The sequence below is a fragment of the Sceloporus undulatus genome, chromosome 2 (genome assembly GCF_019175285.1).
Source record: "Sceloporus undulatus isolate JIND9_A2432 ecotype Alabama chromosome 2, SceUnd_v1.1, whole genome shotgun sequence".
NCBI lineage: Eukaryota > Metazoa > Chordata > Lepidosauria > Squamata > Phrynosomatidae > Sceloporus > Sceloporus undulatus.
The window spans coordinates 75846988-75860960 of record NC_056523.1 but is presented as its reverse complement, the minus strand read 5'-3'; the positions used below and the strand labels follow the sequence as shown (position 1 = coordinate 75860960).

General features: G+C 45.4%; 2 protein-coding genes across 2 annotated transcripts in view; one reads left to right on the top strand and one right to left on the bottom strand.

Annotated features, from left to right (window-relative positions):
* The window catches only part of HYAL3 (hyaluronidase 3), an 81953-nt gene that overhangs the window by 55297 nt on the left and 12683 nt on the right, over window positions 1-13973 (bottom strand). The window lies entirely within an intron of this gene.
* Window positions 5893-6868, top strand: LOC121920353 (ras association domain-containing protein 1-like). Its single transcript, XM_042447486.1, has 2 exons — window positions 5893-6622; window positions 6756-6868. The coding sequence occupies exons 1-2, from the start codon at window positions 6370-6372 to the stop codon at window positions 6866-6868; spliced, it is 366 nt and encodes a 121-aa protein (XP_042303420.1). The 5' UTR covers window positions 5893-6369.

The window sequence follows — 13973 nt, the reverse complement described above, 5'->3', positions numbered from 1 at the left end:
CTTTCTCTTTGAAAGTCCTCCTTTGGGGCATGACTCAAAAGCACAAAACTGACATCTCGATGAGCGTTTTTTGTTTTTGATGTGGCCAGGATGTCCTCCTTTCTCTTGAAGGCCCTCCTTGGGAGCACGGCTCAGAAGCAGGAATTGCTCTCTTTTTTAGAAGTGTTTGGGGTCTTTCTTTGACCATGCCCCTCCATTTCTCTTGAAGGTCCTCCGTTTGGGGCGTGACTAACAAGCACGGATTTACCATTTCTATGCTGTTTTAAGCTTTTCTCTGGCTGTTTCCCTACATTTATCTTTTCCAGAAGATGTCCTCCATTTCAGCCTTCTGTCCGGGAGGAATTCCACAATGACCTCCATTTTGAACAGGACTAAAGAGGAAGCATCAGTTAACATTTTTAGGACTGTTTTGAGCTTGTATTAGGTTTTGTCAATGCCATTTTTCTGGAAGGGTCCTCCATTTTGCAGTGCCTTGTCCTCTTGTGATGAGGAGGACATCTGGTCACCCCAGAGAGGAGGCAACACAGAGGACCTCCTCACTGCAAAGGAGGACAAGGCACTACATGGGAGGACCCTTCAAGAAAAATGGAGGACACGGCCAAAGAAAAACCAAAAAACAATAGAAATGTAAATCATGCTTTTTAATCCTGCTCGAATGGAGGACAGGTGGAATCCCTCCTGGACAGAAGACTGAAATGAAGGACAGTCGGAAAAGACAAGTGTAGCGACATGTCCAGTAAAAGCCCAGAACACTCATAGAAATATAATTCACACTTCCTAGGGCATGCTCAAAATGGAGGACATTGTGGGGTCCCTCCTGGACAGAAGGTTGGAATGGAGGCCATTGTCCTGGAAAAGGGGAACCTATGGGCCATGCTGGGGATGAGAGAAGAGAGAGAAAGCTCCCTCCCAGGAAATAGTGATGCGGGGTTCTAGCCATGAGCAGAAAAACCCGCCCAGGGCCTGGGCATTTTTCTTCATTGAGTATCCACTTTGGAGAGAATGAATGAATGCACCCCCTTGTTTCTCCATAGCCTCTTTCCTTCTTTGGCTCCCCCTTTGAAACTGGTTTCTATAGTGATGCTGGTGGTTTTTTGAAGCAGGGAACCGCAACGCTTCAAGAGGCCAGAGAGCTGACGTCAAGTGAGAACAGAAAGAAAGGAAGAGCGCATGGCTTCAAAGACAAGCAGGGCCCACCTGTCCTCCAAGGGAAGTTTAGGGTGCCAGCATTTTTACCATCACTTAGTAAATTCCCTTGGCAAGAATGCAGAGCCCTCTATTCTAAGGCTCCCTCCTAAGAGTGGCAAGAAGACAGGGCGACCAGGTGGCATAACCACAAAGGAGGATAGGCACTGCAAAATGTAGGACATTCAAGAAAAAATGTAGGGGTGTATATGTACGTGTTGTATGCCTTTCCGAATACAGCAACTCTAAGGCAACCCACCACGGCTTTTTCTGGCAAGTTTCCTCCTCTGACATGGTCAGCCTTGGCATGCCCAAGGTCCCCAGTGGCTTTTTGTGGCTGAGCTGGGATTCAAACCCTGGTCTCCTGAGTCCTAGTCCAGGCTCAAACCACAATACCACACTGGCTCTCAACAATGTAGGACTCAAAGGTGCTACAAGATCTCTTCCATACTGATTTTATAGACTAACACGGCTTATATCTTTGGATTGGAAAAAATGTGGCCTTCTGGATGTTGTTGAACATGACTTCCCATTAGTTCTAGCAGCCTGGCCAATGGTCACAGGAGACTGTGCCATGTTGGGAGATGGTACCATAGTGTATTGAAAGTAGTGTTTGTCTACATCTTGAGAACTAAAGATTCTCCATTAAAGCAACAGTTTTAGTGGATAATCAACTCCTTCTGTGCTAAGTATCATTAGGATCTTTTCCAGTACTGTTTATGCTCACAATTATATCTTTATGTAGATTTGGGACAACTGGATTTCAGAGGCAGTAGCTGTGTTGTCTTGCTACGGAATTTCAATTGCAATCTCTCCTTTACCCACATGGCCAGGAGGAGGAGGGCCCTCCTACATGTATACCTTTCCATACCTTCTGAACTGAGGGCAACAACCACAACATCTTTTCCCCTTTCTTTCTCCTGTATATTTTTAAACACCTTTCCCAGAAGAAGAAGTCCATGGAGCTTTGAAAGCTTGGAACAGGCATAATGTGCATGTTGGGTGTCTGATAAAGATGCCACGTTTTGTGATTTTTGAATACACTGTACATCTGTATGATATTTTCCCAGATAAATTGTAGCTGGACAATACTTTGATGCTGAGGCTGAGTAAATGTAAAACAGTTTGCCTAGTCTGAAGAAAGCCTGCTGTCTTACAGCTGTAGAAACAAACAGGCTGTTAGATAAGGCTCTAGATATTACTCGCTGAAATGATGGCTCTCACAGATCATTTAGAATCCAGATTTTAAGAGAGTGTGGTGCTATTGCTGCTTGCACTCTGCTGAGTTAAAGGACCATAAGCAATGGCATGGTGCTTTGGTTTAACATCTTTATTCCTTCCACCAGTACTGCCTGCCGTAAAATAATCTCCATCCTTTGTCTTTGTTAAAAAATCCTGTCTCAAGAATGTTTTCCTTTTGCTTAGTCACAACAGTCTGGTCTCTTTTTAAGCCTTCATTAATGGTGGTGTATACAGATATCATTTCCATTGATTTCCTGAAGTCATCTTCATCATCTCTCATTTGAGGCATGAAAATCCCAAAGCGGGCCATCAAGGACTTTTCTCCATGGGGGATTTGTTTGTCTATTAACACATTAATCCTAAAGTGCTTATATGACCTTACTTTTAGGTGCTACTTTGTATTGTTATTGTAAATGTCTGTTCCCAAATCTGCACAAAAAGTGGAAGGGTAAGTAAGAGGCCATGGTAGAAGATAACTGGCTCACACCTAAAAATGTGTTCCAACAACTATGTTGATGTCTGGTTTCAGAACTTGAGGGGAAAACACCTGGAGAGGCATCTTCAGAGATCTGAAGACATTGATCATAGAAATACAGAGTGGGGATGTCTAGTTCTCTCCTTAATCAAGTTAGCAAGATACAGAAGACACTCAGAATCTGCTACATCTTTTTCTTTCTTACATCAATACGTGTTGGCAAACAGTAAAATATGGATCAGATAAGAATCAGTTTGCCATCCAATCTGGGACAGAGCCAAGGGTTCACAAGTTTGGTTATTATTGATACCCGGGTTTGACTGTATCGTGTTCTCACTTTGTGGGGCAACTCAAATTCATTTATATTGCTCTTAGCATCAGAAGCACCAAGAAAGAGCAGGCAATGGTCATGGTGAGCTTCTGAGATTCGCAGAGTAGCACTATAAGATGATAGTGTAGTATGGCTGCATGAGCGTGGTGCCCTTCTGCCAGGCATCTGCTTCTGAGGTCCAATGTGACTGCAAGAGCTGAATGTCTTCACTTTCTCCAAGCCTGAGAGGAAGGAACTTATTCTCATACATTCCTCCGGTTCAGCAATGTACTAAAGGCTTCCTGCCGTCTGGAAATGATCGCACATCTTGGCCTCAGTGGCCTCGTGATGGATGAAATCATTTAAATTGATCTCCACATGCTGACCAAAAATATGACCAGGTTCTTGCTGAGGCCCTAATACTAAAAGTGTTGACTGCATCTCAAGTCCTTAATAATTTGTTGCTGATGGTTACTAGGAAACTTGTATTGTTGAGAATAATTTATTTTCCTAAAACTATTTCTCATTTGGGATTGGGGTTAAGAAGGCAGAGAGAACATTGCAGGCCTCTAACACTTGCTTAGTCTGAACTTCTTTAGTAAACAGAATCTATGTGGACACATCTAAAAATATTCATAGAAGAGGACAGAAATTGTTCTATTTTTGGCCATTTCCTGGGAGCAAGTATTTGCCAGGAAAGACTACATTTGAAGTGATGTCAGAAATAGATCTTCATAGTAATTTGGCTGTGTTTCTTCTCTTCCCTCCATTGCATGGTTATTTTTATTTATTATTCTTTTAGCCCCAGGATGTGTTGAGAGGATTGCTTCTTTTAAAATGGTGCATCCTCACTTTCATCAAAATGGCTAGAATTTTTGTTTTTACTTTTTAAAAAAGGGTTCAGTTGTCAGTCCAATGTCAGAGGAGGATGTATTTGAATATGGTAGACAACACAATATTTTAGACATTATGTATTCATAATAAATATACTAAACTTTAAGGGTGTGAACTTTAGAGAGATGGTATAACTATCTTGGTAAGGTGCATTTATACTCAGGCAGAGGAAGAGCAGGCATCAGGGTTTTCTTAGCAACAAATCCCTCCTCATGCAAGAGTCTGCTTTTGTGTAAGGTACGATAGTTAGCAAGGGGCTCTGATTGCAAAACTGGACATGGAAAGGAAATGCAATGAAGGGGGGAAAGAAAAGGGAGTGAGTAGTTCCTTATGTTGGGTTCAAAGATGTTTAAATCTTTCTTTCATTTTGTGTCGTAACATTAGATACCTCAAAGTCTCAGCAACAGGGGTTTTATTTTATTGGCCAACTCATAGACACATGATAATATATGCCCCACATATTGTCCATACGTGCCTAAACTATCAGTAAAACTACATACTCCATTTGAATACTTTACCACAAACATTACTATTGCCTTGTAGGTATGGAACAGTACTGTTCAAAGTGGTGGTCCACAGAGCACTGACAGTCTGTTGATCTGTCACTTGTTTGCTGGTCCACAGTGAGTTTCCAGTAAACAATGGCAATACAACAACAATAACAACAGTCCCAGTTCCAGACATAGTGGGGGGAAATATTCTCATCTTCACATTAGATAGTTTGAGAGGCACTAGTATAGGCTACATGGGATAGTTTAAAAAGCCACTGCTTTCTCACATGCTGCATGTTCAGCTCCTGAACTGTGACCCCAAAATCCATACAGGAGTTCAGTACCTCCAAGAAGAATGTGAAGTAAACATTTGTACAATACAGCTGTTATCTGATTCCTGTAAGATATAATCTTTAATTACAAGGAACAAAAGGCATATAATTGGCTGCCAAGAACACAAGGCAACAAAACAGATAACCTATAAATCTTTACAATACATGGATGTAAAAGCAACCAACATATCAAGATTCTCTATTTCTATTTAACAATCACCAACTTTGGGGGGGGGGGGGCAAGTCAAAGACTTTCACAGCCGGCATCCATTTTTTGGGTGGTGTTTTTGGGGGCTATGTGGCATATTCTAGGAGAGTTTTTTCTTGACATTTTGCCAGCATCTGTGGCTGGGCATCTTCAGAGAATGCTGGCATGAAAACATCAGGACAAAACTGTTCTAGAATGCAGCCACACAGCCATAAAAAACCCTCAAAAAAACTATATATCAAGACTGAGACCAGTACAAAAACACTATAGGATAAAAATAATAATTTCAGGATAGTATTTTGTTGTTGTTGTGAAAAAAACAGCTATTATTACTGCATGTAGGCATGCAGGGCTTATTTGTGTTGGGCAAACACTAGAAGTGGTTTTCAATACAAGGGAACATGGAGTAAAAGAAAAGAGCCAATAACATTACACCCGGAGGGACGTGACTGAAAAAGCTGAACCCCTTCCTAGAAATGGAAATCCAGGCTGTTTCTTAAACGGGAGGACATTTGGGGGTCCCTCCTGGGCAGAAGGAGGAGGCCGGGATGGAGGGCCTGTCCTGCAAAAGGAGGACGCCTGCCCCCCCTTCCCCCCTTCCTGGAGCTCTTCTTCTTCTTCTTGCGAGTCGGGCGGCTCTTTCTCGAGGGCTGCTGCTGCTGCTGCCGCCGCCTTCTTGGGGCGAGGGCCTTCCTTCCATCCGCCCTCCCTCCTCCCCTCCTCCTCCTCCTCCTCAGGGACAGACTAGGGCCAGAGACAGAGGGAGGGAGGGAGGGAGACTGGCCCAAGGTTTCCCGCCCCGAAACTTGAGGGAAGCCCAGCCTGATGGCGAGCAAGTCCCGGCCCTTGCCCTTGGCTCCCCCGCTTTGAGGGCTCTTTTTAACACCCAGGAAAGTTGGGAAGCGGTCCCTCTGGCTCAAGGGAGCCTCTTCCTCGGCTTCCAAGAGAAGAAGAAGAAGAAAGAGGAGGAGGAGAAGAGGAAGGGGATGGAAAGAGAGTTGAAGAAGCCTGGAGGAGAGGGGGAATAGTGCCCAGATCTCTTTCTTCTCCTCCTCCTCCTCCTCCTTTTAGGCGTTGTGGCTACAACTCTTTGGCTGTTTTGGTCACTTTTGTCTTCCTGAGAAAGTAGCCCAGAGGAGGAGGAGGCCTTGCCGCCTGGGGGGCTCCTGGCCAGGGAGTCAGGCAGGGGGCGATGGGTGCCGGGGTCCCCTGAGGGAGGGCCGCCCCCTCGGATGGAGCTGATCGAGCTGAGCCCTCTGGGCAGGGAGAGGCCCCTGGACTTGACCCGGACCCCTCGCCTGGAGCGGGCCAACGCCCTGCGGATCCCTTCCCGGCTGCTGGGCGCCCACCGGGACCCCCGCCTCCTCACCCAGCAGCCCGGCCAGGGCCACCTCTTCCGGCCCTGCGCCCACAGCCAGCCCGCCTGGTGCGACCTCTGCGGGGACTTCATCTGGGGCGTCGCCAAGAAGCGCCTCCGATGCAGACGTGAGTAGAGAGGCCCCCCCGGGCCCCGCAGGCAGGCAGGCAGGCAGGCCCATGGTCGGGGCTTCCGGGGGCTCGCTTGGGATGGCTCCCTCTGGCTCCTACCTCAAGACCTTTGGCCTTCCTCCCCTCCCAGACCAAGCCCCCCTCAGCCCGGATGGCCAGCAGCCGGGGATTCAGCAGCTGGAGCTGCTGGCCGGGGGGGGGGGGAGTCGGGAGGCAGGCAGGGGAGCCGGTGGTGGCCACTAAACCAGTCCAAACATCCATCAGTGGCACCTTGTATTGGCCAAGCCAAGGCACCATAGACTGGTCGCAAGCTTTCGTAGCTCCACGGGCTTCTTCATCAGAGCCAGAAGCCCCCCTCAGCCAGGTTCTACAGACCAGTTGTAATCCCAGCCCCAGAAGCCCCCCTCGGCCAACAGCCAGGGCTTCTGGGAGCTGAAGTCGTCCCCCAGAATGCCTGGCTGTCGCCCAAGGGGGCTGGGGGGGCCTCTGGGAGCTGAGGGTGGGAACCACGGCAGGTAACTTAGAAGCCCGATCCCTGTTGGTTCCCCTCTCCCCCTCCCTCCAAGATCTAGCCGTGTTACAGAATCCATACATAGAGATCTTGTAGCACCTTTGAGACTAACTGAAAGAAAGAAAGTGGCAGCAGGAGTGCTCCTCTACTTCCTCAGATGCAACATTCTATCTGCTTCCTCCAAATGCATCTGAGGAAGTAGACTGAAGTCTATGAATGCTCATGCTGCCAATTTCTTTCTTTCAATTTGCCTCTGGGTTCTAGCAAAAGCCTTCTAGTCCAGGAAGAAAGGGGCCCTACCTATCCTAGCAGTGGTTCCCAAAGTTTGGTCTGCTGAGTCTTTTGGACCTCCACTCCCAGAAGCCCCACTCAGCCAGTCTGGCCAATAGTCGGGGATTCTGGGAGCTGGTTTAAAGGCCAGAGCTTTGGGAACCACGGCAGATTGGTGCCACAAACAACACTCATTGCTCCCTTCCTTTTCCCCTGGATTGTTGAGGAAAGTGGGCCTACACACCCTAAGCTCCCAGTTTCAGTCTGACCTTGGCAACTATGCATGGTCAGCTCTGGTTAGAACTTGGATGGGAGACCACCAAGGAATACCAGGCCCTGTAGTCAGTTGCTCCCTTCCTGTTGCTCTCCTCCCACTGGATTCTTATAAACGCCTTACAGAACTGATAATGAAAAGGGGCCTAAATGCCCTAAAGCAGGGGTAGGCAACCTTTTTGAGCCAGGGGCCAAGTTGGTGTCCCCCAGACAACCGGGGGGGGGGGTGATGCCAAAAAATAAATAATTAAATACTATAGGACAACATTTTCAAATGTAGGAAACATTTTTTAAAAATGGAGGACATGCACAAAAAAAATTGATGATTTTAAAAAAATGTTATAAAATGTATGTTTCTAGGCATGATCAAAATGGAGGACATTTGGGCATTTTCCTAGACAGATGGCAGAAATGGACTTCCCTTTCTTGCCAACCCCCCCCCCCCCATTCCAAACAGCACATTTGGGCATTGAACAATGGTACTTAAGATGGCAATCTCTTGCATATTTCAGAGGCTTATGCATAACCAAACTCTTTGGGTTTCACACGAACATGGGTTCAATGGCTATGCATATTTGAACATGTCAAGTGGTTTCACAGTTCTGCACCAAGTGTACTTCTCAGAAGTGTGTATGGGTCAGGGACTGTGGTTTTTCTTCACTGCGCATGAGTTTGTAAAATCACAGCAACTACATTGGCCGTGCCTCTGAAGCTGGCTCATTCAATATCACATCGCCATCCTCCTCCTGCTGCTCCTCTTCTCTTCTTCCTCCCTCCTCCACCTCCTCTTCCTCCCCTTCCTCCGCCCTCCCCTCCTGCTCTTCCTCCCCCTCCTCTCCCCGTGTGCCGTGCGCGAGAGGCCAAGGCCCTGCACGCCTGTGCGCGGGGCCTTTGCCCCCCCTTGCCTGCCGCCAAAGGCCCCACGCACTTCGGCGAGAGCCAAAGAGCCCCCGCGGGGCCTTTGGCAGCGGCAATCGGCAGCAGGACCAACCAGGGGCTGGTCCCAATGGCTCGGCGGGCCGCATGCGGCCCACGGGCCGTAGGTTGCCAACCCCTGCCCTAAAGGCACCAGATCTTGTCTCATCCTGCAAACTATGCAGGGCCAGCCCTGGTTATTACTTGGATGGGAGACCACCAAGTGAGGTATAGGCTATATTTCACAGGAAGAAACTGGCAAACTGCCTGAGTATTTCTTGCCAAAGAAAACTCTATTAAATCCATTGGCCTACCATAAGTCAACAGGCAGCTTGAAGGCACACACATACACACAAACAAAGGGCTATCTTTAAATCCTGCAGAAATGAATTAGAAATCTTCATTTCTGAGCCTCTCTGAACTGAAGAAAGAAAAGTTCTGGGCTCTACAATTCAAGAAGGCTGGTTGGGTGACACCTGGCTGAATGAGACTACATGTGAAAGGGATCTGGGAGTCCAAGTAGACCCAAGTTGAACATGAGTCAACCATGCGACGCAGCAGCTAAAAAGGCCAATGCAATTTTAGGCTGCATCAATAAAAGTATAGTGTCTATATCAAGAGAAGTAATAGCACCACTGTATTCTGCTTTGGTCAGGCCCCACCTGGAATATTGTGTCCAGTTCTGGGCACCACAATTCAAAAAGGACATTGAGAAACTGGAGCACATCCAAAGGAGGGCAACTAAAATGGTGAAGGGTCTGGAAACCATGTCCTATGTGGAACTACTTAGGAAGCTGGGGATGTTTAGCTTGGAGAAAAGAAGGTTAAGAGGTGATATGATAGCCCTGTTTAAATACAAGGGGTGTCATATTGAGGAGGGAGCAAGCTTGTTTTCTGCTGCTCCAGAGACTAGGACCCGGAACAATGCATGCAAGCTCCAGGAAAAGAGATTCCACTTCAACATTAGGAGGAACTTCCTGACAGTGAGGGCTGTTTGACAGTGGAACACACTCCTTCCTCGTAGAGTGGTAGAGTCTTCCTTTGGAGGTCTTTAAATAGAGGCTGGATGGCCATCTGTCGGGGATGCTTTGATTGTGAGTTCCTGCATGGCAGGGGGTTGGACTGGATGGCCCGTGCAGTCTCTTCCAACTCTATTCTATGATTCTATGATCCTGTCGGCTACATTTCAGGGAAAGGAAGTGGCAAAACCACCTCTGAGTATTCCCTGCTTAAGAAAACCCTATGAAATTCACTGGGTCGGCATAGCTTGATAGCCAGGTGATTTGAAGGCACACACACAAACACACAAAGCAGAAGCTCAACAGGGAACCCCTGTCATTTTTTCCTCACTGGTGGAAGAAACTGTATCTTGCAGCACAATAGCCCAGCAACTAACCCCCTGGTGACAAAGCTAAGGCACAGATAGAGAAGGGCTGGGTGTTGTTGTTTTAACATTGTATTTCATATTGGGTCAAAGTTTGCTTGAAAGAGTCCCTTGCAAACTTTGAAGAATTTTCAACTTTATGAGGTAATACCATTGGGAGCAAAAATGAAATACAGTGGGCTCTTGGCATCCACTGGGTTTGGTTCCAGGACCCCTATGAATACCAAAATCTGTGGATGCTCAAGTTTTATTAAATGCAAAGGCATAGCAAAATGGTGTCCCTTATATAATATGGCAAAATCAAGGTTTGCTTTTTGGATTAAAAAAATATATATATTCAAGCTTGAATCCATGGATACTGAGGGTTGACTGTATGGTATCCAGAGGTGGTCCATAGTCTTGGAGTGGGGTGGGTCGATCCCAAATGGCAGAATGGGATACTTCCCACCCTTCTAGCAGTGTGATAACTGAGCATTTTGGTAACTTTGGCCCATGTGAATTTTGGTAGGTGGGTCAATTTAGTCATTTAGTGATTCTGAACATAATTTTCTTCATTATGTATAACAACAGAGCCCCTATGGCAATCTGTATATTACTCCAAAATGTGGTATAGCCACACTGTTGCCTTTGGAGGCTCTCTGGCTCATTCTGCTGAGCAGCATCCTGGACTTCTGCCCCAATGTCCTTTCCAGATTTTGGATGAAATGCCAACGCCCAAGTTTCCAAAGTCTGTACTTTGTGATACCACAATTCAAAGTGTGTTTTTATACCGCAAAGTCCAATGCATGTCAGTGGTCACGTCAGTGACTTTTAAGTGAGTATGCATAGGATTACAACTTCAAACAAAAAGTATGTCTACAAATTCAGTTTTTAAAATGTGTTCTTAGACGTACAGACATATATGTCATTTTTCCTATATGGGATATAGAAGAACTTGTCAAAGCTTTATAGGAATGAGAAACTCAATTATATTTCAGATGTATATATTTGGAAAATATGTTGTTGTTACTATTATTACAGTCTGTTGTTATACTATTATAACAACAAAGCTGTTCTGAGTGCTCAGGGGTTTTTTACACCCAAGAAAATCCAGACCACCTGACAACCTGCTGCAAACAACTTACATGGCGCTTTGCTGATATAATTGCTCAGATCCTCTCTGACTTGGATGCTGTAATAAAGATCCAATGGATGTGACTTTGCCCCCTGCTTGTTGCAACGGATATTTTACAGTTTGTGTAACTTGAGGATGTGAATGGGATTCTTGGAAAAATGAGAGCCACTATGTGTAGGTTAGATCCTTGCCTTTGATGCATTCAGAAACTTCAACAGGTCCAAAGAGCCATAGCCAGATTGCTGATTGGGACTGGCTACAGGGAACATGCAACTCCCTTGTTGAAACAGCAGCACTGGCTGCCAGGTCATTTCTGGGCACAATTCAGAGTGCTGGTTTTGACCTGTTAACCCCTATGAGGCTCATGTCCAGGTTATTTGAAGGATTGTACTCTCCCTTATGAAGCAGCCCATGCTTTGAGATCTGCTGTGGAGGCTCTTTCTGTCCCAGCACCCTCACAGGTATCTCTGGTGGGAAGATGGAAGAGGCCTTCTCAGTGGCTGACCCCAAGCTCTGGGATTCCCTTCCCAGATAATTTAAACTGGCACCCTCCCAACTTTCTTTTCCCAGACAAGTAAAGATTTTTCTGTTTAGACACGCATTTGATTCTATGAGGCCCTTTGGATCAAAATAATGTGCTAGATCTTACTAATTGCTGTGCTAGTGTGTTTGTGTATGCATGCTTAATGATATATGTTTTAATCAGATTTTAATTTTTTATTGCTTAATCTCATTTCAACCTTTGTATCGTGTGGTCTTTTAACAATATGTTTTTTTTATTTGTTGTAAGCTGCTTGGAGTCCCAAATTTGGGGAAAGGCATGATAGAAATAAATATGATTAAAAACAACAATAATCCTGCCTTTCTCCTTAAACAGGGATTAAAAGCAGTTTAAAAAATTAAAACAAATACAGATTTTTTAAAAAAACATACAGCTAAAAATATATAAAAGGTATTGTTAAAATGTGATAAACTATCCATAGAATTAAAACTACTTAAAACATATCAATTAAAAAGGCAAAAGGGAAGATTTGATAGAACAGCGTACTGATAAACTCTGTAAAGAGTATTGCTCTTTTTAAGCAATACAGAACAACCTGAACTAGATTTCTACTAGTTCCCCAGAAGGATTGAGCAAATGTGGTGTTTGGGATAGCATATCCTCCCACCACTCCTCCAGTTCTTCTTTTTCTTTTTAGTCCTTGGCTCCTACAGACTGCCCAGGCTCCTGCTTTTCAGGCCAGAAGGTGGGTGGGTGTGTTGCCTATCCAGGAAATTTCCAAAAACAGCAATTCATCTTTCAAATAATTTGCAGGGGACCTCTGCACTGTTTAATAGAAGCTGCACTCAGATGGCTGGTTTGCAAAGTTGGAAGCTTCCCGGTTTTGAAAAGAGGCTGGCTGAGCGCAGCTTCTAGCCGGAAGTTAGCTGGGATTCAGCTGGGTGGCCGCAGCAGTGGCATTTTACATATAATACCCGACTTTATCCAGAAAAAGACTTCAACGTGGCAGGGGTAAGTTGAGTTTTTAAGCCATGAGATAAACTCCAGAGAGAAAGATTACCCAGTAAGTTTCATGACTAAGGACTTGAAACTGGATCTCTCGAATCCAAGTCTGACACTACTCCAACCACTACACTGCACTAGGTAAATGTAGCACTGAATTGCCATATTGAAAACTGTTGTTTGTGCTAATATAAAGTGAGGTAGCTCTTACTGTCACGAACCCAGAGGCCAGTAGTGGCTGGAGATAAACTTAAGAGGCTGAGGAATTTGTGGTGCTGGCAGAACAGATGTCAAACTCAAGCACCACTGGAGAACCCAACTCCCACTGAGGCTAAAAGACCAAAGAAACCCTTCTCCAGTGTGGGAGCTCTGAGCCCCATGCCCCTGGACCAATTTCTGTCTGGTCCCTGAAATATCAATCACTACTGCTTATAATGGGGCTATATGGTGTCTCCAGTACTGGAGTTAATAGGAGTTGCTGCAGAGCAGGAGCAGGAGGTTGCTCTTGTTCTGTTTGTTGACTTTGCATCTGGTTGGCCACCATGACAACTGGAATTTGGACTGGGCTGATATTGTGTAGTTCTTTTCATGATATTTTTAGAATACAACCTTTTAAAAAAGAATGTCTTTAAAACTAGTTGATATCAGTAATTTCCAGTTAGTCATAATTAGATGCTGCATGCTTTCTATATGCCATTCCATTCTATATTTTTCAGGTTGTCATTTCAATTAACTCCACTTTAAAAGAACAGAGACAAAGTTAGTTGAGGCTGAGTCCCATTGAGACCCAGTGGCTTATGACTAACTTGTCCCATTTATTTAACTGAAATTTAAAACCAACTAATTTAATTTTGATTCCACCTAAAGTACAATACAGGTCTGTGTTAGAGATGAATACTAAATGCCATATCAGAGCTGCATATGTGCTGCGGAAAACCATGGTAGAATGATAACAGGCCAGCTGGGAAAGCAGGATTGAGAGCAGCCGGGAAAGCAGAGAAAGAGGATGTTCTCACTAGGTGAAACCCCGCGTTCTGAATCGAATCCTAGGAGTCGCGTTCCTATTAGGATCTGATTTAAACCTAGAATGGTTCTAGAGCAACCCGCAATCGTCCCCACTACAAATCGAATCGTAGAGCGGTATAAAATTTTGAATCGAGTTTTCGTCATTTAACGCGCGTTAAAAAAGTACTAGGGTCGAACCTACGTTTTTCCCTTGAATTGGGATAGGAACCGGAGCATTTAAATAGGAACGACAGCCTTTGAAATCGGGTTAGATGGATGGGAGGAGCGGAGTGCGATGGGGCTGGCCTTGGGGGAGTTGCCCTTTCTGTCCCCATCCGTCGTGGCTGTCGCCATTTTTTCTTCCCTCACCCC